The 26,824-nt window shown below is 36.6% G+C and overlaps 1 protein-coding gene across 23 annotated transcripts in view; it reads right to left on the reverse strand.

Annotated features, from left to right (window-relative positions):
* MECOM (MDS1 and EVI1 complex locus) overlaps positions 1 to 26,824 on the reverse strand; it is a 562,082-nt gene that overhangs the window by 40,865 nt on the left and 494,393 nt on the right. For 18 of the 23 annotated variants that reach the window (XM_081301375.1, XM_081301357.1, XM_081301361.1 and 15 more), the window contains 3 exons: positions 16,835 to 16,969; positions 4,930 to 5,032; positions 1,469 to 1,685 (listed from right to left, as the gene is read on the reverse strand). In XM_081301375.1, the coding sequence (XP_081157501.1) occupies positions 1,469 to 1,685; positions 4,930 to 5,032; positions 16,835 to 16,969 (455 nt within the window). Of the gene's footprint in view, positions 1 to 1,468; positions 1,686 to 4,929; positions 5,033 to 16,834; positions 16,970 to 18,184; positions 18,366 to 19,501; positions 19,581 to 19,675; positions 19,801 to 19,938; positions 20,823 to 26,824 lie in introns of those variants that run through there. The other 5 variants (XM_081301366.1, XM_081301367.1, XM_081301370.1 and 2 more) reach the window with 5 other exon arrangements.

A 26,824-nucleotide genomic window follows, 5' to 3' on the forward strand; every position in this document is an offset into this window, starting at 1 on the left:
TTTAACAGAAATCCACTTTTTACCAAACATATGTAACAGATTTATTCTCTATGCAGATTGACATAAAGCAGTAGAGATAAATTTAAAGCATATCAGGAAAGCTCTCTCCAATAGCTAAATTACTCCTGAATTTGCAAAGACAGAGATGTGTGAATTTGACTCAGTCTCCTCCAGGAAGAGGTTATACTTAATGTCTTAATGGTCATTTATAACTTAAATTGTGACTACATGAAATCCTTTCCTAAAAGAGACCTAACTAGAAGAAGAGGACCCAGAGCAATAAATGGAGGTGAAAAAAGAGAAGGGGGAAAAGGAGCCACTGAGAAGGAAGGGAAATTAAATGGTACACTGAAACAGGTGTTGTGTCAAAGACCAACTCTGAGCTATTCACCTTCTCCAGCAAGGCCAGTTGATACAGGGCCATTCCCACTGAAATACTGTGTTACGCTCACTTTAAATTCTAATTATACTTTCCAATGATGATTTCCAAATTTAAAAGCAAAGTAATGAATGTAATTATTAAAATTGTTTGTGGACCAAGGAAAAATCCATTAGGGAAGAAACAAACAAATAAAAGACCCATTAACTGGTTATTTACTTTTCTGATTTTTAAAGGAGCACTTTGTAGCATAATTATCAACATAGTTTTCAAAGAGTAGGTTCCAGAGGTGTTGTTTTCTTCAATAGAAATTTTAAATGTTCAAAGGGTTATAAAAAATTAATGAATCACTGAAATAATGAATTTAATTTTGTTAAAAATAAGAATTAATTACTTCATTTAGATCATTATATTCCTTTTTTTCTTTTTAGGAAATGTACTAGAAAACTAAACATTCTTCTTTCATTCTTTTATATATGTGTAGTTTAGATAATAGTTCAAATCAAAACCATGAGTTGCACTGTACTATCAAAAGAACCTGTTTTTTAAGTGAGTACTAGATCCAGTCTTCTTTTTAAAAACATCATTAAATGTTTCTGCAGGTAGCTTTATTGCTTCCTGGCAAAGGACTAATTAGCATTATTTTTTTTTTTCTCAGCACTCTTGATTTTTTTTCTCTACATCATTATTCCTGTAAAGTTAACTTCAGTTCTCAATAACATTACTTAAATAGTAATTTAGGGGTTAGGGAATATAGCTTATTGGTGGAGTACTTGTCTAGCATGTGAGAGGCCCAGAGTTCTATCCCTAGCACTGCAAAAAAAATAAATAATAATAATAATAATAACAACAACAACAACAATATAACATTAGCTCCTATTTGAAAACAAAATAACTAATTCTAACTTCATTTTACAGATAAGAATTTCCACCGGGGGTGTGGTGGGGGGAATGGTTTCTGACATTAGCATATCTGTCTGGTTCACTGTAGTTCCACATTTCCCAACTGCATAAACTCTCAAAATTCAGGATAACATTTTACTGAAGAGTAAATATACAAGATTTAAGGTGCAGCATGCCATCTCTAACCTTTGCAAATCAGGAAAAACTTGGTCACATTCCTTACACTCCTGGATGGTGTGTATCTCTCGGAGATCATTCTCACTTTCGAGTTTTTGTTGAAAGTCCTCTTCCACCATGGAGAATGCTGAGTGAGGTGTACTGCATGGGAACTTTTGGTGATCTGCTAGTTCCGCTTTGGATTCAAAGAGCTGGTCACAGTCCTCACAGCGATATTGCCGTTCTTCTGTGGAAACAATTCAGATGTTTCGAGGATTGGGTGGTTAGAATTTGCTTCCCCAACCAGCTCTCTGATTGAATTATACAAGCCATAATTGAAATTATGTGACTTCATTTTCACCATGACCCCCTTTTTTAACATGGATTAGAGATTATACATATGAAGAACTCAAGAGAGAACCTGAAATAATAACAAATAATTACTGTGGCTATAGTATAATGCCTGATCAGATAAAACTTTATGATTAAACCTTTCTAGGTTCAGAGGATACTGAGAGTAATAATTACTAATTATTGAGCATCACCTATTTTCTCAAGCTGGGACATGGATTGTGGATATTGTTTAAAACCTGAGTATGAGAAATCATCATTCTGATTATTATCCCAATATTCAGATGAGTGTACTGAGGCTCAGAGAAGTTAAGTAATCAGTCAGGAAGTATATAGCCAAGGAGTCAGAATTTGAACACATCCTTGCCCCATACACTCCTCCCTGGGCCAATGTCATGTTACCTGAAGGGCACAGGGGTCACCAGGCCCTACCTGAGCCATGTTTTGTGCCTGTTACTATCAGTGACTTTGGCAGTACTTTGGCACCCATCACTGATCAACATGGGACACAGGATGTCCTTAGTGCCCTTCTAGGATAATTTATGTTACTTCAGGGCCAGGGCTAAGTGACAGCTTTATTAAACAGCGAGCATACCATGAATTTACATTCTAAATGAATAAGGTGAATAAACGGTAATAGTTGAGACTAGAGATAGTGAGGTTACAAAGTGTCAGATAGGGATGGAATTGTTTCTACTCTATTTCTATATCTGTGAGGTCGCTCAGGAGGCCACCGTCTGCACAGATCACACAAGTACAATCACAGGCATTTTGAAAACAGTTCATGATGCTGAAAAACACCCAAGGCAAACAATGTGACACGTAATACCTGTTTTGTAGACCTACAGCCAAGGAAGATGTGGCTCTTCAGTTGTTCATTGACTAAGTGTTTTTGAGGAACTATTTAAGTCAGGTACCAAATGTCAAACACTTTGCCAGGGAATTAATGAATAAGAAACTCAAGGGGATACACAGGTGGACAAAGAACTGTGATATAGTTTATGACAGAGGCATGCATAAGGCCTAAGGGAACACTGAGAAAAATGCCCAATCTGTCTAATCTGGGGGAAAGTGGTTCAGAAAAGGATTTATAGTGAGTTAAGTACCAGCCAGCTGAAGTGGGATGAGAGGGGACATTTCAGGCAGTGGGACTAGAACAGACCAATGAATAAGCTAGGAAAAAACATGGCACATTCATGGACAGGTAGGGCCATGGTGAAGTATGGCAGGTTTAGAGGGTGCCCGTCAGAGAGGGGAGGGAAAGGAAGTTAGGGAGAGCGGCAGGTCAGCAGGGGCTTTTCAGGTCCATGTCAAGAAGAGAAGAGAAGAGAAAGCCCTTGGAAGTTGGGAAATGGGGACATATTCAGACTTGGTTTGGGGAAGAATTTCTCCCAGCCGAAATTTCTCTGCAGAGAAGCCCAGTGGGATGTCGCTGCTATAATCCATCCAAAATACTGGCTTACTTTAAACCAAACCAATAACAATGGTGGAGGCAGATAATACTTTATTTTGAATGTTGACTCTGCCACTTCCTAGCCATGTGGTGTTACTACTCAATTTATTGAGCCTTCCTTCGCCTGGGCTTCTCATTTCATTTGTTCATTTCATCTATGTCATGAATATAATTCCTTCCTCACGGGTTTTACCTCTATGTACAAGATTAAATGAGACAAAGCATATAATATCTAGCACCTAGTAGGTATGCAATACATGTATTTTTGTTTTTGTCTTTCCTAAATTAAATACCAGACATATAAAATACAAATTACCATTTAGACATTAGAAACCTTACATGTAAATGAATGACATATGAATGGATAGGGATATAATACACTGGAAACAAGCAACCTATGTTTCCAGAACATTTTAAAGGAAGGCAATTTATGAATGGTGACCTTAAGAGAGGAACAGTCACTCTACTTTGGCCTTTCTGTAGCAGTAAACTAATCACTGATATGTCAAAAATAACTATTTGAAAACATTTTAGATCTAACATTTACAGATGAGTGATACCTTTCACCAGAAAAACTTCAGGTTGCATGTTTTAATCATCTGCGCATCCCCTACACATACTGCCAAAACACATTTCCCATTGGGCCAAACGCCTCTCCCCATCAGGCTCAAACTTTTCCAGACTGACTGAGAACTCTAGGTTTCTAAAGCCATTCTTGTGTCAGAGTTTCCAAGAGGGAAATGAATTCCAGAAGGCACCCCCAAATACAATCGGTATAACCTAAAAGGCAGAATATAGTTTGGCCAGAGGTGGGCGGGGAACCTTTGGAGGTAAAAAGATTGTCTTCACAGAGGTACAGAGGCAAAAGCTGAGGCCCTCCCCTTTGGGATGCTGGAGGGATGGAGGATAGCATGATCCTGACCTCTCTGGTAGGTTGCAATAGGTAACTCTTCCCAGTGGTGCTTCTGGCAAAATATTCTAAAGACATCACTACATTCTGTTGAACCAATCACATTATCTTAGGGAAAATTAATAGGAAAGAGAATGAAAAATATTAAATTTTCATCTCAGTGCTAAAGATGAACACAAAGAGAAAACTCTTAATCTGACCTAAACATTCATGAGTACTAATTATTATTCTGTTTGATCAACCCTCCCCCCACCACAGCTTCTTTCGATTTAGAATAGGGCCCTGGCAAGTATAACTTCTGCTGACTTTAGAATGTCCTCATCTCTACTTTGTTCTCAGTGTCCTTCCCACAGATACTACCCATAGGATCATGATGATACGAATTTTACTCCCATAAGAACATTTTTTTCCCAATAATAGGCCAATGGATGGGAGAAGCATCTGCTAGATTTAGATAAGCTCTCAGCCAGGCTCCCTGGAATGACTCCTAAACAGTGGAAGGATTCTCACAGTGCCTAAGGCACTGACAAAAGGTGTAATGGGATGTCTTTCAAATATTTAAAATTCAAATATTTAAAATTCCCTTGACCTGCACTTCAGGGAAGTCCTCTGCTTAGTTGAATTTAATATCAGCAAGCCATCAATCTAAGAGTCACTCCGAGGGAATGAATTTGTTAGAACTGACATTGAATGGTCAGGGAAGCTAATAAAGAAATGCCAAGTATGATACAGTCTCTAAATGAGGGTTCTGGGGACCGTGCTGTGAGCAGTACTGACCATGGATATCGGGCGCCATAGTGTCATGGGGATAGTCTTCGCTCTTCATGAACAGCAGGAGCTCCTCTCCCGGCGCAATGTCTGCGACTACTCTATAAAATATCTTCAAGACCAAAATAGAACAAGGGGAGGAAAGACAGAGATATGCATGTTATTAAAGAGCAAGATATACATTATGTTATCTGTACACTTTCTCATATCTTAATAAACATATTCTATTTATTTATTTATTTATTTATTTATTTATTTACCAAAAGGATTGTGACTTTCTATTTTATATACTGAAAATGAACCCTCTGGTTGCAACTGGAAAGCTGTAACTTTCAAGCCAGTTCACATATCTTTTCCAAATCCTACTTCAAATTTTCTTAATGTAAGGCTTGCTGTGTCATATATACCCTATGTAATGTTTAACTAAGAGTTTTTCTGTCTCTGAGTTCCTCAAAGTACCTAGCAAGGCACACAAACAAATCTGAGTCCTGTCTTGCATTATCCTGCAGTATTCTGGCCAACCTTCAGCTACCCTCTTGAGTAAGTTAGCAAAACCAGCCCCTTCTCAACAAGGTGTTCTGAAGGTGAATCAGCAAGGTCTCTAGAGAACAGAATCCAAGGGGAGCATCTTGCTTTTCAACACTGACTGCCCCTCTCACTGATCAGAAGGGGACTCCCATACCTAGGTCCTGCCCTCATGCCCCAGTTCCTGATTGCCACTCTTGGAAAGCAGGCATTAGCCTTTATTGATTCATTTATCAGGGCTGGTGAGGGTGTTGCTTATTCCCCCTGCTTTCTAGCAAAGTGCAGAGGAAAGGAAAGATTTAATGAGTCTGTTAATGACTGTCTGAAAAGCAGCGGGGCAAGTGTGGAAAGAACCCAAACCTGAAATTTCCAAGAGCTGCCTATCTTTGCTCAAGCAGGTTGGTGACTTAGGCAAGCCATTGACCAATGGGTATATCCAGGCGCCAGGGTTTTTCCATTTACGAAAGCAATTTAAGCATGAAAATCTTTAAGATGTTTATTCATTTTATCATAAAAACTGTCTTAGTTTTTCCATTTTATTCTACAATTTTTATTAAGCAGCAATTCTATATCCAGATAAAAAAGAATGAAGTTATACAGTCTACTATTTGTACATTCTGCTAAGGTATCTGAAAAATCCCACAATACTCTTGAGAAGGAGATTATTCATTTGCCTTGTATCTTCTCTCTCACCAACATCAGCAGTGAGAGTTTTTTCCTCCTAATCTTCTTACTAAGTTGTCCATAAACAAATTCCAACTTTGGTAAGACAAAAACAAAAAAAAAAAGAGTCCCAGTTTCAGATTCTAACTATCTACAGAACACACACATGTGTGTGCGCACACACACACACACACACACAAAACCACCACCAAAACCAGTAAACAAAAACAAGAAAGAAAATCATATAACACAAATGGTACATCCTATGAAGAAACAGGAAGAATTTTTTTTTTAGAAGACACTACTGTTAACTAAGGTTTCCTGCAGGACCAGTTGAGATTTCAAATGGAGAAAAGCTGAATAAATTAATGTCTTATGAAATCAATAGAAATGCTCATACTTTGATTGTATTTATCTATTTGTTTATCTTTTGAAAAGCTGAGCACATAAAACGTAAGTACGTGCCTCTTTATTCCAGTAGGTGGCTCTAAAGCCCAATTGTTTATTTTTCTATAAAAAGACCAGAGCACCAAATTGTGCTAAATTTGAAAAACACCTCTATGAGGACTATTTTCTGCTTAGTTTCTTTCTTGTCAAAATGAATTAATTTTTTTTATTCAATAGGAGTTTAACCATCTGAAGTTTGTTTATAGAAAATAAGGCCAAACACAAAGTGTTGCAATAAAGATTATAGTTTAAACTGAGTTTCTTTATATGTCCAAATATAGAATCAAGACTATCAGGAAAATTATTACTTGTTCTGTGCTGTTTCCATTAAAAAAAAATTAGTAAGTTTTCAGTTTGCATCTAAAGCCTAATCTTCACATTCTCCCTTCTTTGACACTGAGAGGAATAGTTCTGCTGAAAAAGTTACCAGATTAAAAAATAATAAGAATCATAATGCATGAGTTTACTTTTTTCCCCCTAAACCTACAGAGAAATACTTATAAGCACCCTGTTTCATTCTACAGTTGTATTTCCCTTTAGAAAACAATAGACTTCTCTCAACAGTTTGAATCACTTCTTTTTTTGGCATCTCTCACAGGTTTAACTTATTAGTTTCCTTTCCAACAACATGTTGACATTTGAATTGTGACATATTAGAACTTTTTGGTGGCTTCTCGGAAATAGTGAGGTTAAAGGGACAATACCCTGCAAGACAGTCAAACGGTGCAATTGTCTCTGTGGGGGAATGCTACTCAGCATGCCAGGTCATTTTAAGAAAGTATTATGATATCATTACTTCTTTGTAGTCCACTATTAATCATGTCTCTTTTAATTCCATTTTAGATTTACTCAATCCAATGTGAACAGTCCAAGGAACAAAAGAAAATGATGGATACATTGTAACTATATATTATAAAGACAATTCTCTTTGCAGGGACATAGATCACTACTGTAATTTCCCTTTAAGTGTCCAGATTGTCATGTGAAGAATATTGAGTGCATAAAAAATAAAAGACATGGAAGAGTGTTGATGTTGGCTTTATTTACTGGAGGTAAAAGGTGACATTCCAGGCCATGAAAGGCAAGGCAAAGAAGAAGTAGATTTTAACTTCAGGGTGTTCTTTTGGATTTTAAGTGAATTTTTATGGTGCTCATGAAACTGAGGTTTGAAAAGAACTGGCAAGCGCCAGACATAATGAGGGCAGATTCTGGGCATGCTTTCCCATATAGCAATAAGAATGTGCCTCGAAGTCCCATCTACCACACCCTTAGGAATCTAGTCCTTTTCCGAAGGTGTTTTTGCTACTCAGGATCTTCATTATCTTCCATTCCTCAGGATCTTAGAGACATTTAAGTAAAATTATGTTTTTCTCCTTTAATTACAGTAGCCCACAAGCATAGTTCGAAAACTTGAAAGGAGATGTCTAACATATAAATTTAATTTGCTTTCTAACAATGATAATGATAGTAACACATTAGCATTTGAGAAGCAAGAAGAGTAATTCAATCCAAAACAAAAATGACAATTTGTTGCACTGAAGCAATTACATGGGAAAATGATGGGCTGTAACCCTGGAAGAAGCAAACCTTTCAGAAAATATATCTGTGCTTCCATGTTTTAAAATATATCTTTCAGCAAATAAAAATATGGAGATTTTCTCACAGAATTGTATGCTTATAAAAATACTTATAATGTCTTTCAAATCAGTGTATTCCCACAATCTCAGCTGTCTTGTGATCCTATGAATCATGGCAACTGAGTTACGGCAGAAGCAGAGACATTGCTAATAGAACGTCTCTGGTTTTTCTGTTGGAGAAAAATGGAAGGGAATCAATTACTCTGTTAAATTCCATAAAAGAGTTAACAGGTCTCCTTCATCAGAGTTGTGTGGAAAAAGTTATCTGGATCCAAAATAAAAATAACCTGGATCTGAAATTTTCTGATGAATTCAACTCAAGTATATAAAGAGAGTCTCAAAATCTTAAACACTTAGAAAATGCTTTAATTGATACAAAAGAGTTGTTAAAACAAAAGCCAGTTTTTGATTGTCTCTCAGAATGTTCCACTAGCAAGAAAAAATCTCAATTATTTTCAATATAATGTGAAAGACTGAAAGAATGGGTCCTTTAGTAGGACATATAATTGTACATAAAGTATATATTTTTGGAAAGTCATGATAAATGTTTTAAACTGTGTTAACTCCTCCAGGATTTTCCACTTGGTAGCTGATACTAAAATCCAGAAACACAACATATTATGAACATGACCAAATTCTCCATATACTTGAAACCTTTGAAAGTTGGGATAGTCTTTTCATATTATCACATGAAAAATTTAAATTTTCCAATATCATGCTGGATGGAGTCTTTACTTATCCAGAAAGATATTTTTCTCTTTGTAAGCATGGATATTATATTCAAATCTCTGTATGCCACATTTATAAAGATAAATATTTATAGTAAATGTTTTAATAATAGATTTTTTCACATTCTTTTATCTTTTCAAATTTGTTAAAAGAGGAAACTAATAAAGTTTCCAAATGTTTATTTTAAATTATAAATAATTCAAGTTGAAAATAATACTAAATCCCCAAATTATAAACTTTTATTATCGGTAAAATTCACAATTTAGGGCATAAATATAATATTATACATGCAGAGGGGAATTAAATGTTTAAAATATAATTATTATTCTTAATTTATCTTAATCAAACCCTGAAATCAGTCCCAAATGCAAGAGAATATTCATTCAGTTAATACTAAAAAAGTGGTAATTTGATTTAGCAAATGTTATGCTTCCAAAAGGTAAATTTTCATATAATTTTGTTTATAAACATATATGTGCTTGAATATGGCATATATTTTATATGTGAAATATAAATGTGGCAAAGTATACATTTTTGGAAATTTTTAATTCATATAAAATATTATCATTATTACAATGATATAAATGGCATATGATTAACTCTAATTATATGTATATTTAGATTATATATAATTATACTTTGTTACAAGAATCTTAAATATAATTGGAATTGGAATTAATTGAAATTAAATATATAGCATTAAATATTAATTTTATTTAATTATTTAAGTCCTTACAGAGAAAATGGAAAGTCTTAAGTATTATAGGAACTTTTAATAGACTTCCAGGCTAGTTTGGTTTTATATTGTCAAGGTTTGTGTTTAACCAAATCCTCCATCGAATAATGTTACTAATTTACAAATGGTAATAATATGAGCTCTTGTTTATTATCCTATAGAATAGAAAAATCCAAAATCTGTCAGACCAGCCTTGCTGTCTAGTTTGCTATGCTTGAATCGATTTAAAGTATTATGTTTGTACTGCTGAGACAAAAGAAAAATTCAGTGTACAAGGGGGAAAACAGGAAAGAAAGAAAACATATCATTTACTTTTAAAAAGATGAACAAGGCTTCATTGTTATGAATCCCCATTTATTTTCACTGGTCAAGCACTGGAAGTTTTATTTATGCTTAATAGACTGTATTTGGCATGTCTAAAAATGACAGAAGTGTGAATTATGAATGACCTTCAACCTATTCAGGAAGTTGTAATAATTGAAATAATAGAGAAATGTACTCCCTGCAAAATCGGTACTGAGAGACAACTTTTTTAGACTATTGCTGTCTTTTCACTTTGAAGTTGACAGTTGATTTCTTCCTCCTCCAGCTCCCAACATTTGGTCTCAATGTTTTATTTTCTATAGCTTCATTTGGTGTACCACTCACAAGACTAAGAAAAGGTGACTGAAACTTTCCCATTTGGAAGGTAGATAGGAGGGGAAACAGGTGACAGTTTACATGTCTGAATAAAGTCAACATTTTATATGAACACGTCTGTCAGTCTTGGTGCTGCTTAGAGGTTGCATGGGTCCATAGATTCAATGTGTGCCTATATTATGGCCTCAGGAAGCACGGTATGGACCCCTGATTTACCCCTACAACTGTGGGAGAGCCCAATTCAGTAGTGCAAAAGTGATATCAAGTTTGGGGTCTCTGGAGGAAGAAACCTATTCCAATTATATATTCTGAGCTTAATTTTACTAATAAGAGAAGAGTTTTTCAACAGATAGAAATTGATGACAGAACATAAACTTGTCCAGTAAAATGTTAGTTTTATCATGACCAAGTTTAGCCAAAGCAAACAACCCTAAATTTCTCCAATGAGAAGGTACCCTGTATTTGCTTGCCTATAGGGTTACAATCTAAATTTTTTTTAAGAAAGTATTAATTGAGAAAAATCAGGTACTGTCTTGTTATATCTGTTTTCAAAATGGAAAACAAACGCACATGCTAGACCAAGACATTTTGGGAGAAGTTTTTTTCTTCTCTACCTCTTTAACTCTTTGATAATACTATGAAGATAAAGTCAAGCATAATTTACTGAATGAAACAAAACAGTGAATTAACTGTTGCTTTTAGTTTCTATAAAATGGACAAGTGATAAAGATCCATTTATATTATTACACCCAGAGCCCACAGAGTATCCAGCCTGGAAGTCTTGCAATTTGTCTCATAAATAACTTCTAAGGATCTCTCTCTACAGAGCCCATGAGAAATACCCCTCAGCTACCTGTCTTTAAAGAGGCCATCTTGTCTGAGTCTACAAAGACTCTCTGATGATCAACCCAAATGATTTCTCAACATTTGGTAAAAGTTCCATATTACATTATAAGAAAGATAAACATCATCAGGTTTTTTTACTACAAAAATAGAGGGTTTTTTGTGGTTCTTGACCAATATGTTCCCCCTCTTGATGGTCTGTGAACCATTCTGATGGCTACCTTTGGGGCATCATCCCAGATATAACTGGAGTCTACTTTGTGTATGCTCTTTTGAGATCTACCTGAATGAAAGGCATGTATACAGGCTAATTACTAAAAACGCTCAAGGGTCCTTCAGGTCTTCTTTTTCAACTTATGTGTTCGGTGAATCTTAACATGAAATCCTAGTATGAATTCTATCAGTGTTGTATCCTGGGCATTTTTACATGAAGGAGGGAAGTGGTGCTGTTTGCTTTATCATGTAAATACCAAATAGCAAACTATGTCTGAGACAGTTTCATCTTTGGACGAGGGAAGTAACTTATCAGCCATATGACATCTCCCAGAGTCAGCTTAGGCACTGTTCACAAAGCCAGTCTCTGGGTCTTGCCAGCTGGCATTCATCTTAAAACAGCAGAGCATAACTTTGGTATAAAAGTGGAACTCGACTTAAAAGCAAAGAAAATGCCCAAAGCCAATAATAATTTTAAGATCAAAAGGAGTCATGCAGAATGTGGCCAGAAATCCTTGTAAAGGAAGAGAAAATTAACAAATTACCTGACAGTAGAAGCAAACATTTTTAAAAAGTGGGAAGAGGCTAACAAATTACATTTTTGCTTTACACATAGCTGATTTACCTTGCTTATTTGCACAAACTGCATTAATTTAATGATGCAGGAAAGTGGGGTTTTTTTTCTTCAGTAACAAGCCAAAGAAAATAACTTTATAATTGAGCCCGTAATAAGCTTGCAATAATAATACTGTTCTAGTGTCACACAGTCTGATAGAATCACTCACGTGGACCTAAGTAGAGTGAAAGCGGGTGTGCCAAATCAGCCATGATTGTCCTGGAAGCAGTTAAAACTTTATAAGGTAAAGCACAAATGAGAACAATGCCTGTTCCAACTGAAAACACTGTAGAGTCTTGCTGCCGTTCATTAACCACAAGGGAGCTGGCAGGATCCCCAAAGTGAATTCTGACTTTGTATTCTCTGAGGGGCACTCATTCTTCTAGATCTCATTTCTTCAAAATATACATCAGGCATTAGATAATCTTGTATCGACACATTTCTTTTTATTCAGAGCAAACAGCCAACATCTCTCATTCTACCTACTAAATACCAGCTGTCAAGGGCCTGTTTAAAAATAAAAGGACTTATCACCTTGTGTAAATGACAAGATTAATAATGTCTTGGGTTTCTGAGAACTTTATTCCACTTGAAGACCATGTTAGGGCAGGTCAGGAGTTTGAAGAAATTGTGTTCCCTCCTACGATGCAGAATACATACACACATCTCTATAGAAAATATGACCCCAAAGCACACACCCAGATCATTCTGATTATCTTGAAAGGAAAGACAGGTCCTGTTTAAGTCTCAAAAGTCAACTTACATGAATTGTACCATAATGACCTCCCTGGTTATAACCAACATGTTTTCACCATAAGGAAGTATTAGAGTAAAACTGCTGTGTCCAGAGAACTCTTCCATAAGGACACAAATCTTGTGAACATATTCAAGGATGAGAACCAATTTTGTTAGAGGTGGCTAAGTCTCTGGGTAGCCTGCCTTTGATGTAGGTGAAGGATATAGAAATGTGGGCTTAAGAGGGAGGTTATCAAAGAACTAGTGAAGGACCAGGCCAAATCTAAGGCAACATGCTACATCTCCCAATCCAAATGGTCTGTCAAAGTAAGATACCCCCAAGACTTCAAAGAAAAGGATATAAAATATCCCAATTTAAACAACCACAAACTCAGTAAATAATTTAGATGTTTGTGGTACTTGACATAAAATACATGAGTGATTCTGGATGTAAACAAAACCTCTGAATCACTGATAAAACTTTTTCATGCATCATCTATATATTGGATCCCCTTGAGGACATAGTCTGGAAGAACTTTCCTCATGCAACTTTCTGCTTTTGCTCTTGCCCTAGTCTACCTTTCAGTGCCAGTTCTTGCTCCTGAAAGCAACTGAGAACAATTTCAGATTGGTTAAATGTGAAATTTTTTAAGCATTGTCTACCTTCAAAAAAATTCCCAGCTAAACACTGAGCTTTGTAGCACTGTGCAGATACTTTAAGGCATCAGGGGGAAATAATTGGGATATCAAGAATCAACAGCCTTGAGTGTTTTTAGTAGTTCTAGTATTTTATGACTTGACTAAGACTGTGGTCTCAATTTACTAGTGTCTCTGGTATGGCCTTCTTTATAAAGATAAACTACTATAGTTAATACAACACTTTTGGGGGGAATTCGGACATCAGTCAGAAACTGCAGTTACTTAGAAATTATGGTTCATCAGTGATGCCACTGCTTCTAGAATTTCTATCTCCAAAAATATCACCACAATAACTTTGAAAACATGAAATGAGAGATATCTAAAATCACAAAACTCGAGTCTTTCTAGGCAGCACTGTCAAGAAAGTAAACCGCCACAAAGCTCATTCTGGTCTGAAAAAAAAAAAAAATCTGAAGTAAAATAACTCACAGAAATCTACTGGAAAATTTAAACCAAGGAAAATCACCTCAAATGGAATGATTGCAGAATGGTATTGGGGAAATGCTACTCAAATGGTCTTTGCTTTTATGTTTATGATTTAAAACAGATTACATCCTTTATCAATTTGACTTAAAAACCAATACCTCTATTGTTTCTAAGAACTTCTTCACTCCTAATAAATCATAAATGGATTTTATCTAGCATATAATTTTGACATCCCATTATTATCCATTTTATTAGCTTAGCAAGCATATTTTTTTCTTTTATAGGGTTCTTCACACCCTCCTCATTATAAAACTTATTCAAATTGATTAAAAGATCTTCAACATTAAAATTTTAAAAGCTATGTACCTTCATCAAGGTAAACATTATACATTCCTGTTTTGTTCTAGGTTATCTTTTTCTTTCTTTGTTAGATGATCTCATCATAACCATGACTGGTTTGGAGTTGAAAGATTCATCTGAAATTCTTCCCTTTTAGAAGAGTCTAGGACTTTTACCTGTTGTGTTATTAAAATTCATTTCATTAACTTGAGCTCCTTCTAAGAATCAGAAGGAAGGGAAACATTTTTTTTCATGATTTCTTATAAAGTGCTATATTTGTTTTTGTGTTGTACAGATGAGTTGACATTGTTAATGCTTAATAATTACTTCTGATCCAGGGTACCCCCCCATCTATCTGCATATTAAATAATATCTCCATGCTGAGATTGTTCTTTACATGATGAGTTGTGCTTATTCATTATTTGGCAGCTCCTATTCCTCATGGAAAAGACAGGAAAAAAAAAACAGACCTAGAGAATACCTTTAGTCAGCTCTTTTATCATTGTACTTAGTCCAACATTCACATTTCAAAGCTGTCTAGGATTGCTCATCTTAATTGGCTTTTAGAAAATGCACATGAGCCTATAAATGAATATGCCTGTAATACATGCATGTACTACTTGGGTGCTTGTTCTCCTTTGTCTTGTCATCTGGGCTAAGTAGGATTGTATACATACATACCTACCACACAAATCTGACTTTTACCTCTGAATTTCCTCTCTTGTTGTTTATGGGTGAACTTACTTGACCATGCAGTATCAATTTTACAATTATGTTATTTGATATGCACTATGTAACCAGCTTAGATTTCTGCCAGAATAATACAGAAGTTTAGAATAAGTGCTTAAAGAAATAATAGGTGCATATTGGCCTTCTCTGGTTTTCCTGATTAACTGTTTCCCCTGGTTCTTCAGTTCAAATAAGTAAACATGCTATTCATTAAAGTATGAAACCAGCATGTATTCTTTGGAAAACAGTGCCATTTATAATGTGTAGTTTAAAAGTAACGATGGTAAAATTATAAATGCCTATTCTAATGAGCAACCTAATACATAGTTAGGAATAGCAAAACAGTTTTCCTTTTTAATGCAATCAAGATTCCCAATGACAAGAATATATTTATTATAGAAAATTAGACAAATAAATATTAAATGAAAACATGGCTACATGTGAGCTTGCATTGGCTACAAGTCTCATTCTTAAATCATCTTTTCACTAATTCTATAAGTTTTATTTGTCTAAGGAAATAGCTCCCATTGGCACTAAATGCAAATAAGAAATAATTATTATGATATAATAAGGTATCTTTTGAGGTCCCGCCATTCCTTTCTGAGGAAATATAACATAAACAACTTACAACAACTATCTATTTCCATCTACAAATAGCAGGTCCTCAAAAACTGTTTGTTGCTGGTGGTGACAGTAACTCATATGATGGGCTTGGGATTTTTTTTGCCCACAATCAATAGCCAATTTAATAATGTTTTCCTTTGTCAATAATGCCTCTTGTTTTCTTATGGCACAGGGAAAAAAAACAATCAATTGGTTTATTATCTTTGATATATGTTGAGGATTTTAAAATGATTCCTATTTAAATCTAATTTTACAATTTACTACCTCTTATATAGTTTAGCCAGTAAAAATTATCTGGTAGCTGGTAAAATGCCAAAGAATAATCTCATAACGATGATTGAAAGAGAGTTTTAGACCATATGACGCTAGCTTTATTTAACAGCTTTCAATTGGAAACATCTAATTTAAACTTTTTTCTTTTTCTTGGTGGCGATTTCATACTAGATTTGCCAGGCAACCATTTCAATATGAACTTGGAAACATATTTGATTTAGGTAACCATTGGGTTAAAAGAAATAATTAGTTATAACATAATTAAATTCTAACTTACTGGTGTGTATAAAACAAAAATTAAGAGATTGGATTTTTTTGTTATTTTAGGTATTGTCATATTAAGTTATGAGATTTATCATCTAATTTTATTAAGTACAAAATATGTTTCATGATATTATCATGATCTTTATTTCATATTTACTGTTACTGAAGTCACCCTCACTGCATGGTCCTCCATAATCTCACAAAGCAAATTTCCTGCAGTGATATTTTAAAACTTTTCACATGTACAAACAAAAGAGAAGTTTGATTATTCTTAAAGTCCTCACTTATAACTAGGCAAATCAATATAAAATGCATAACCAGATAAGTCTGCACCAATATCATATCTCTACCTAGTATTTCAATTAAAACTATATAACATTTCAAATACACCCCTTCTAATTTCTGCATAAATTCACAAAGTAATCTTGATTAGCTCAATACTTTCTATGAATGTACCTACAATGATAGAAAAGGGAAAATGTAAAGAACACTAAGAAATAAATAAGTACTTAGTTTTTAAATCTTTCAGTCATACTAAAAATAAAACTGGAGCACTTATGAAGGGGACTAGGACAAAGTGAATAAACTACTAAAAAAAAAAAAAGTCGTACTGAAAATGACTTTGTTCTGCATCTTACTTATATCTCTGCATTGCCTTTCGCCATATCAACAAACAGGCCACAAGGGTCTACTGCAGCTCACTGTTATTTTTATTCTTCAGGCTTCACTGATACTTTAGTGCTCTCAAAGAAAGACAAGAAAATCTTTACAACATACCTGATCATTTATCTGGCATGCAACGAGGTTGTGCTGATCATAACAGCCAGCGAACCTGATGTACTTGAGCCAGCTTCCTACATCTGGTTGACTGGCATCTATGCAGAACTTCACATTGCAAAACTCATCTAAGATCTGGAAGGAGGAAGATGAGAACAATCAATTGCCATATTGATCTATTCATGAAAGTGATTAGCTGCTTAAAATATATCATTGAAATGTATATTCCTCCTTTGAATCCTTAAAACAAAAAAAGCCAGACAGCATACATATGAAAAAAAAAAGAAGAGTAATAAGAAGTTATGTGGGAAATGACAGCATGCTGCTTTTTAAAAAAGGAATCAAGCAATTTCAACTCATTACAAAAAAACTGATTAACTGGTTTCAAAACATTGCTTGTTTCTTTTATTATGCATGAATGAGCGCTATTTACTTAATTTTATTCAATAAATTTTTACAAAAAATACCAAACAGCATATATTAATATTTCTAAAATAAGCAGTCAACATTTCGGTTTGAATAATTAAAGTCAATACTTTATGTTTAGATAGTCATCTAATGTAAGTGTGTAATTAATTTAAATTAATTCATTTTAAAACTTTAAACATTTAAATTATTAAATTCTTCCTACTTCATACTTTGTCACCACAAAACAATTAAATCATGTTCTTAATTGAAGGAGATGATAAGGTTTGTCTCATAAATGCATCTGACCAAACTAAAGAAAAACAAATGAAAACAATCGATAGGTAAGCAGTTATGCAAAGTATGGCAACCTAAGGTTTTAGTTAACACATGTGTTTTACTAAACACATTTGTGTTTTAATATCATGTCCAGTAAGCAAAATAACAAAACTGGATGTGAATAAGTAAAAAATTACATTTAAGAATACTGTAAAAATTGCCATCATCATGTATGGTTGTGTATTGTTATTTTCATTAGACTTACATTTGGCCTATAGGAAAGATTAATATTACCTAGGATATATATGAAACAAAAATCAAATTGGGAAACTTTCATTTTTAATGTTTTGCATACTTAAACCAAACTATTTTGGTTCACTAGCAATTGTGTCTTAAACATTAATATTGAAAGTTGCAGAGTTGTGGATCTCAGGGTGAATAGCTACAAAGGCTGCAAATGTCAACCAATTAAAGCAAACTTGAGGAAGTTTCCTATCAAGGACTAAACAACACAGTCTAGAACAAAAATCAATGAATTAAATAAGCCCTTACAGAACTCTGCTGCATCTATACCTACATAAAAGTTTCAACTAAACTCTAGACCAAAAGCAATTTTGCATGGAAGTCAGGTAATCATCCAATTGCAGATTCAAGTCATTAACTCACCATAAACTTCAAGAAGAACCCAGTGCTCAAAAGGGCTGTAGTCAAGGGGCACTATGAATAAGCCCTTGGCCATGGGGCAATTGAAGGGCAATAAGTAGTTCCACAATTTAAAAAAGAAAAATAGAGCCAGGAGATAAAGGCAGTAATTGCTAAATACACACACACACACACACACACACACACACACACAAATTTTTCAAGGACACTTCTTCACACTAACAACAACAACAACAAAAGTCTGCACTTAAATCCCTTGTCTAGTGATAAGGACAAATTTTATACAATTTGGCACTTATAAAATTACAAACTTTAAGATGTTTCTTCAGCTCTGAAGACTGCATAACTCAAATGCAACTTGAGATTTCTCCCCTTCCCAGATGTTGAGAAGGCACATAAATAACAATACAATGTACATTGCAAAATAGTAAAAAGTTGGGTTTTTTGTTTTGTTTGTTAGATTGGTTGTTTGGTTTGGTTTCTGATTGGTCTTTTGTTGTTTGTTTGTTTTCTTGACTAGTAAAAAAAAAAAAAAAAGGCAGGTCTACTGACACACCAGAGAAATATTTAATAAAGGAAATAGGGTGAAGCCAGTGAAATGCAACACCAGTTCCATTTCATATTTGCAGAAAGACGTGGAAAACTTGTTAATTTCAAAGTCAAGAAGCATCTATCCCCTTAGCTCTCAAGCATTCCCTTTTGCGGGGGCAGGGAGTTAAGTATTGCATATACTGCACATAAAAATTCTAGGTGTAATTTTATTCCGTGTTAACATTATTGCCATTGTGACTGTCAACAGCAAAGTTAATTTTTAAAAAGATTCATTTCCAAAGAATGTCTTTTTACATGATCTGTTACATGATTATTCAAAGATTTCACCAACATATTAACTTTCTTACTCTCAATATTCTTGCCCCAAGACAAAAACTTAACTTTCTCCAGAAACGTACCCCACCCCACCCCAGGGGTGGGGGGGGGAATTATTCACTTTTGATTTGCTAGCAGAAGTACATTTGTCTCCCAAATGGCTTAATCGTCTCGGAAATTTCGAATAATAATAAAAAAAAGTAACAACACATCTCCCGTCATTTTATCTACTTACTACACTCCTGTATTTTTAAAAGCTGTCAATCCCAAAAGATCGCTTTAAAATACAAACATATATACATATATATCCCATAGGTGAACCTTACAGAAAGGCCCTTTCAAATAAAAAACCCAACTGCAAAAGGGGGGAAAAAATCCCCACAATCTAGCCAAAGGGTCCGAATGTGACTTTCTCGCAAAGCAGCACACGATGTTGGACAGCAAAGCTATTACTTGGCAAGGTGGAACTCGGCCGAAACCGGCTCCAAAGTCGCGTGGCCGGTGCCAGGAATTCAGATTTTGGCAACCCCACCTTCTGCGTCCCCGATACCGACCGACAGACCCGAGGAGGGAGGGAAGGAGGAGAAGAGTGCGAGGAAAAGAGGCCGGCAGCCGGCAGAGACCCACCGAAGGCCGGACGACCCACCCCGAGACGCGTCCAGACCGCACGGTTCCGCAGGAGGAACAAGGAAATCGCCAGGCTTAGCAACGTAGATAAGCAGAGGGCTCCGCGAGACTGAGGGCGAGGAGGAAAAGAGGGCTGGGGCGGGGGGCGCCCGGGGAAGGGGTGCCCGGCAGGAAACTGTCCCAAGTGACAAACTATGCACATCGCCAAGAGTTTTTTGTTGTTGTTGTTGTTGCTGCTGCTGTTTTTAAGTGAGTTCGCTTACCTTCAAGATTTCTATGGCCTCAACTCAGCAATAAAAGGCAATCACAGAAGAATTAAAATAAACAAAATAAAATAATCAGCAGCCCCCAACGCTCCTGTACGAAAATCCTTTCAAACGATTCCCAGCAACATTGCGAGATGTTTGGGGAGGAAAAAAAAATGCCTCGCGCGTCTCGATTTCCAAATGGGTCTCTGATAACTTTGTGCGTCTCTAGGATCAGCTCGCCGGGACCATGCGTTTCAGATTTATTGTCCGCCAAAAAGTGTGTTTTAAGACCAGAAATGAAAATGAAGTCTTCTCTCTCGTCTGAGTGACCCGGGTTTGGTGTGTTTGGGCTTTTTTTTTTTTTTTCCGCCTTCCTAAATGAGCTCGGAGTTATTCCTTCTGGTTCACATCACCTCCCTCTTTTCTCACTTTCTCTTGCTCTTATCAGCCCGATGTGTAATGAAAGTTATCTGAAACCCACTAAAACTTCTTCCACTTCTCCTTCCCTGTTCCAAGGGGGGAAAACAGGCAGGAGGAGGAGAGTTTGCGAAGGTGGGGGGCCTGGGGAGGCGAGGGGAGCTCTAGCCCCCTTTCAGATCCTCTGCAGAGCCTTCCCGGGTCCTAGACCCTCACGGGATCGTCCCCTTTCGCAACTCCGAGCTTAGCCGCCGGGTTTCTATTTCATGAACTGTCTCTTTAAAGAGGATCTGCTTGGCCATCCAGAAAGAACCCGGGGCGAGGGAGAAAGGGAGCTATCGGAAGCCAGACGGGCTCCTCTTTCAGTAATTTTTAAAGTGACAGCAGCCTCCTCTGGCGGGAGAGGTCACAAAAAGGTCGCCAAGACCCAAGTCCTATAGGGACAGACTGATTATGGATGCACCATCCCCCTTAAACATGTAGATTTCTCCGAGTAAACAACCAATGGGGAGATCTCGCCCGGCAGGATTTCTTTCCCCAGGGAAATGTCCTCCCTTTCGATGTCCTGAAAGCACAAGTGTAAGTGTGTGAGTGTGTGTGTGTGTGTGTGTGTGTGTGTGTGTGTGAGAGAGAGAGAGAGAGAGAGAGAGAGAGAGAGAGAAAGAGAGAGAGAGACGGATGGGGGATGGGGAGAAGTGGGGTAGACTGGAGAAGTGATTTCAGGGGTGTGAGGGTGTGCTGCACCAAGGTGGGCTTGGGGGCTGGGGGGCGCTGGAGAGAGTGAGAATAAGGCTTGGGGTAAAAGAGATGCTGGTTCGTACTAAACATAATTAGTTCAGAATTTCTCGGAAAATAGGAACCTCAAGAATGAAAAGTTGACATTACATTTCCAGATTTTTGCTAAGCATCTTTTAAGATAAATTTTAATTGAAATTTACCTTCAAGTGTATCCCCTCCACTCTTACAGTTAGGTCAACAGAAAGGCGTGCTAAATTTTCAATTCATACTTTCTCTTAGAAGAAATTTTAAACTGCGAAACATTTGCATATAACCCGCCCACATAGGGTATTATGGGCTTAAGAAGATTGACGACTGTCTGGTGAGTTTTGCCATTTTCTTTGATACATTAATTAAAACACCATGAACGCCCCTAAGTAGAATTACGGGATTTGACAACCCAGATTATTTGTAAGACTTTTAACATCATAAGTGCTGCTTTTAGTGATCGGTATTATACTATGTTTAATAACTTTATAATGTATATTTGGTCAACTTATATCAACACAATGCAGAAAGGACATTGGAGGAAAGAATATGGGAATAAATAACAAAATAAAAGGGTCTATATGTATGCTTGTAGCCAATCTTGAAAGAATTTAGTTAAACCTACCAGTTAGATGGAAATAAGTATCAGAAAACCCCATTCATAAAAGCAAATGGACAAAATCCAACTTCTTTCCAGCCCAACAATGGAAAGTTAAGCAAAGTAAGCGAGTCTGGGGGCACTTGCGGAGGGAGAGGTGGAGGGAGCGAGGAGGGCTGGAAGAATGAATGCACTGCCTTTTAACTTTATCTGCAAAGGGGGACAAATGCCACCCACTTTTTGTTTTCTCCAAGTGCAAGTAAACATGAAAATCTATAACCCCCCCACCAAAATGATGATTTAAAAATTAAAATAGTAACAAAAGAGAGGGATATGGGGGAGAGAAAAATGACAAGAGGTGATGACTAATTCGTTTCGGTGGCCTGTTATCTGTGACATTGAACTGTTATTTCAGATAATGGCCATTGTTTGAAGGAAAATCGCACAGCAGTGGTAGGTAGGACAGGAAAAATCCTTTGTAAATAACTTAAAACCTGGTGAGATATTCCCATAGAGTTTGGCTCTTGAGAACCTTTAAGAGTCCCGGGTTTGCTGCATTGATTTCCTGCCCTTCCTCAACTTGCCCATTGTCGAAGCTTTTTTTTTTTTTTTTTTTTTTTTTTTTTTTTTAATTTAGCCATAAATTGGACCGGCTCGAGCTATGAGCTGTTCTATTTTCTTCCTGTCAGGATGAGGGATTTGTTTTATGATGCATTGTGTATTAAATACAAGTAATCTGGGGAACCGATTGCTTCAGACAGTGCGGCCTGATCAGGGGGTCTGAGAGCTCAGCGCCCCGAACCCTCCCTGTGCCCCCTCCCCGCCCTAGCCCTGCAGCCGCCACCTTCTTGCCCTTTACACAGTCGCTTTCAAAAGGAGGGGACGTCGGTGGAGAGACAAAGGTCGTGTGGAATCAGTGGCAGGTCCTGGCTAAATTAGGATTTCGTGGAAAGGGCCTCTGAGTTTTTCCCTTATATTGGTTTGGGGTGGGGGAGGCGGGGCGACTTGCAAGGTCTGGTTACTTGCAGGTATCGCAGGAGGCCGGTAGATGGCGATGTGTCCCGAAATAAAGAGCGGCGCTTGCAGCTCCCGGCCTTCCAGGTGAAGCAGCCGCCGCCCTCCTGGCTCCGGCAAAGGGTTTCGTCCTCCGCCTTGCGCACCTCTAGAGCCTCTCCACCCAATGCCCACACGCAGCAGCCCGGGCCCGCAGAAGCCGGGCTTTGCTAAAGCTATTTCTACATACGGAATTCTTTTCTCGAAATCCAGCCAAAGAGTCAACACTTCTTCTCTGAAACATTCCAACATTAATCTAGAGTTGGAGGATTCTTTTCATTATCATTATTTAATTGATATCATAATTGTCATCAAGTCTTGTTCACTGACTAAATTGTGATAGAGACTAAAGGAAATCATCATAAGGATGTGAGCAAAGGAGGTGTTAACGCTAAATCTCAATCGCTCTCTTCTTCCAACCTACTCCCTCTCTCCTTTGGGTATATAACAATAATTTCGTGTAAATGCAGAATTCACCCCCCTTTTCCTTGACATAACTTGAAGTTTCAAGAAAGGGTTCTGAAATCCCACAGTTAGCTAAATGGGCTTTGTTTGGTGTTGCTTTTAAATAACCCTTTAGAAGAAGACCTGACCCACCTTCCCACATCAGAATTGAAACAAGAGGAGACAAGGGTAGAGGACAAGGATTTTGCAGGGGGCTAATTTTTCTCCCCTGTTAGCTTGCTTTCCATCAGGAGGTTTCTAAAACAATAAATAAATACAAGGAGCCAAATACCACTACCAATTCCCTTTATTCCTTGGGATTTCTGGTGAAATCTGTTTACAGTAGTTCCCAGTTACAAATTAATCTGCACAAGCCGCTGTCTGCTTGGCAGTAATCAGTAACATGCATTTCTGGAGGGTTGAGCACTGCCCTTGAAATGGGCTATTAAATATAATGGTTTTACTATAATCTCAAACCTGCTTTAATTTGCAAACATGTATCAGGACAGATGATCTAAATATTAAGAGGAGGTATGATAAACAAACTATAACACATGCATAGAGCTTTGGGAAAAAGAGAAAATAAAGTGGTTCATCAGCAGTGTATCAAAAGAGAATCATATTTTTAAACATTTTTCTGAAAAGAATTAATAGTTTTTTTTTTCTTCATTGCTCTGTTAATTGTTGTTTACCAGGAAAAAGGCATTGGAAAATATGAGGTTTGAGTGTGAGCTGATAGATTTTCTGGGAGTTGTAAAGATCCCCCTTTGGCTGATGGCAGGGCTGGGGTGGGAGAGGTTAATGTGTTTTCTTCCTGGTTTGAAAAGGGCATAAACCCTCCTCAGGCCTCTTCCTTCCTCCCCCAGCTGTGTGGATTGCAGAATCTTTAAAATGCCCAAAGATTTCCAATAAGGCCACTGGCTCTGCCTTCATTGTGTAACTGTTTATTTAAAATAAGTCAATATATTAGTTAAAGCAGTAAGAAGTTAGTGCTCCAGTATTCAAGTGATTCCCACAAGACTGTAAACGGATGCCTCTTTTAAGCCTTAAACTTCATGGTCGTCCCAGAAGTAAAAGTTCTGCTAATGGAGACCCTATGGGCATGGTACATTCCAGCACATCATTAAAGGAAAGAAAAGCAGTCCAGCCAAAGCCAGATGAAATGACTGCACTGTCCACTTTTAATAGGCTTCCTGTGGACAAACAGCACTGTAACACTCTGCAGAGGACAATATTTAAAAACAAGACAACTTGCTGGCAGTTTTCAATACCATAAAGTTAATAAAGTATGTTCCCATTCACCCTTACATTATGTTTTTAGTTTATAGAGGAAGGCACTTTATAACCTCAGCCTAAGTAGAGTTCCCTTAATTCTGCAGCTTTGGGTTTCTTGAGGTAGCTAAACATACAATGAACTCCAAGCCTGATATTTTCCATGTAACACTATTTTCTGTTGCTTTTCAAGAACATGCAAGTGCAATTTTACATTTCTCAAGTGTGGTTTCATTCATAGACATCCTGTTAAATCCTGTTTCATACAGTTCATGTCAAGAAGCATGAAATAATCTGAGAAATTGACATTTGGCTGAACAATAACTGCTTGCTAATTAAATTAGCTTCTTGTATAGATATTGATGTGTGTTTAAAAAGAAAATCAATGCTTCCTTTTTCATGTCAGAATAGAATTTTGTAAAACCTTTCCTACCCTGAGACAAAAATGAGAAGTACGTCTTTAGGACTCAAGACACTTCTCACTGATTCATATGTAACAATTTCTCCCAATTTATCTTCCCTCCTACTCCTCCGAATTCTCTTACCACCCACAGCTCTTCTTCTAAATCTTTTTACTTAATAGGTGGAACATAACAGTTAGGGAGGAAAGTTTGATGGGAAAGTTATGGTATCATAAGTAATATTTGGTTTAATTTTAATTATTTATATTCCTTAATCAGGGAACTATCTCAGAAACTTGGCTTTAAATTTGAAGGTGAATTCTGTGATGCTGGGCAGGCAGGCCCACCAAAACTCTCCAGCACAATATGAGTTTATAAACAAAAATCTCTGAGTATCTATAGCCCTAGCACACATCATCACTGCTCTGGAGAGAGATGTCTGGTCACTCTCTTGATGGACTCTGCCTTTCTTCCTCCCCTTACCCTCTTTTAAAGGGAGGGGGCTGTTAAAAAAGAGGAAATTAAAGGTAAAAAAAAATGTAAATAAAAAATTTCCCTTGGTCTGGAAATGGGCCTGACTGAAAGCATGTTAATCTCCACCTCAGTAATTTGGTTCTCCAGGAGAAGACAGAAGCCCTGCTGCTGTGCCCTGCACTTCATAAATCACATCTTTATGTGGACAAGGTCAGGGCACCTAACAGCTCAGACATGGGCCTTTGCAGTGGCTGGAGGATTCAGGCATGTTTGCTCTCCTGCTCGGCTCTCTGAGGAGTAGTCCAGCACGCTTCTAATTACTTTTGATTATTTTCATTTGCTGGGGTCAGTCTGGCTTGCCAGGACTGCTGGAGGGTTGATTTCCTACAAATCTTGATGTCTTTGTAGGACAGCACTGTGTGCGTTCAGAATTAGCACCCCGTTATTGTCCCTCCAGCGTGGGATCCCTCACAATAGACCTGGTGACACGTTTCCCCAGTGAAACATTACCTACTTCCTTTCTTATTAATTAACCATAGGGGCATAGCCACCTATCTGATCTTTTTTAAAAAATGCTGAAGAATTAAACAATTGAATTTTTTACAGTATATTTGACCAGGATGAAAGCAATTTTTTTTGCTTCAATTTTTAAATATATTTAGCAATGACTAGTAGCTCTTTGGGAACTAAGATGAAATACTTTGCTGAAACAACAGCTCAAGTGAATAAATTATTATACTCAAAGATTTATTTCCTAAACTCCAACTAAGACTGCCATATTTAAAATATTTTTTGTTGGGCTATTTTGATGTATTTCAGTCCTAAGCTATTACGCTGAGTGCTTAAAGCACAACAACAAAAAATTTATACCAAGTTTAAATGAATGCACTAAGATAGAGTGAACACTTTAATAAAACATAGTAAAATTTGGATAGAGAGAACAAGACAAAATACCATTATTTTTCTTTTCCTTGGCCCTCAAAGTAAAGGCGTTTAATGCTCTGATGTGTATGCATTGAAAGATATTTTCAAGAAAAAAAATGATGAGCAAATAAATATTCACGAAAACTGAAAATAAATGTTTGCAAAGAAAAACACCTCAATCTCATTGTTTAGACACAAGGCATTTTCATATCACTGAGGACATTTTATAAAAAAATTTTTTATACTTGTAGATGGGCAAGAATGCCTTTATTTTATTTCCTTATTTTTTATGTGGTGCTGCGGATCGAACCCAGTGCCTCACACATGCTAGGCAAGTGCTTTACCACTGAGCTAAAGCCCCAGCCCTATCACTGAGGACATTTTGCTGTTATATATTTATACTTATATATTTATATTTTTAATATTTTATAGACAATAACTATAATTACAATTATCACTGGTCTCAAAAGCCAAATCTTTTCATTCTTCTGATGTAAAGACATCAGAATTAAGGCAGTAAATGTTTTTGGAATTAACCCCAACTCTGTAAGGG

Source organism: Spermophilus citellus (genome assembly GCF_964194105.1).
Source record: "Spermophilus citellus genome assembly, chromosome: 7".
NCBI lineage: Eukaryota > Metazoa > Chordata > Mammalia > Rodentia > Sciuridae > Spermophilus > Spermophilus citellus.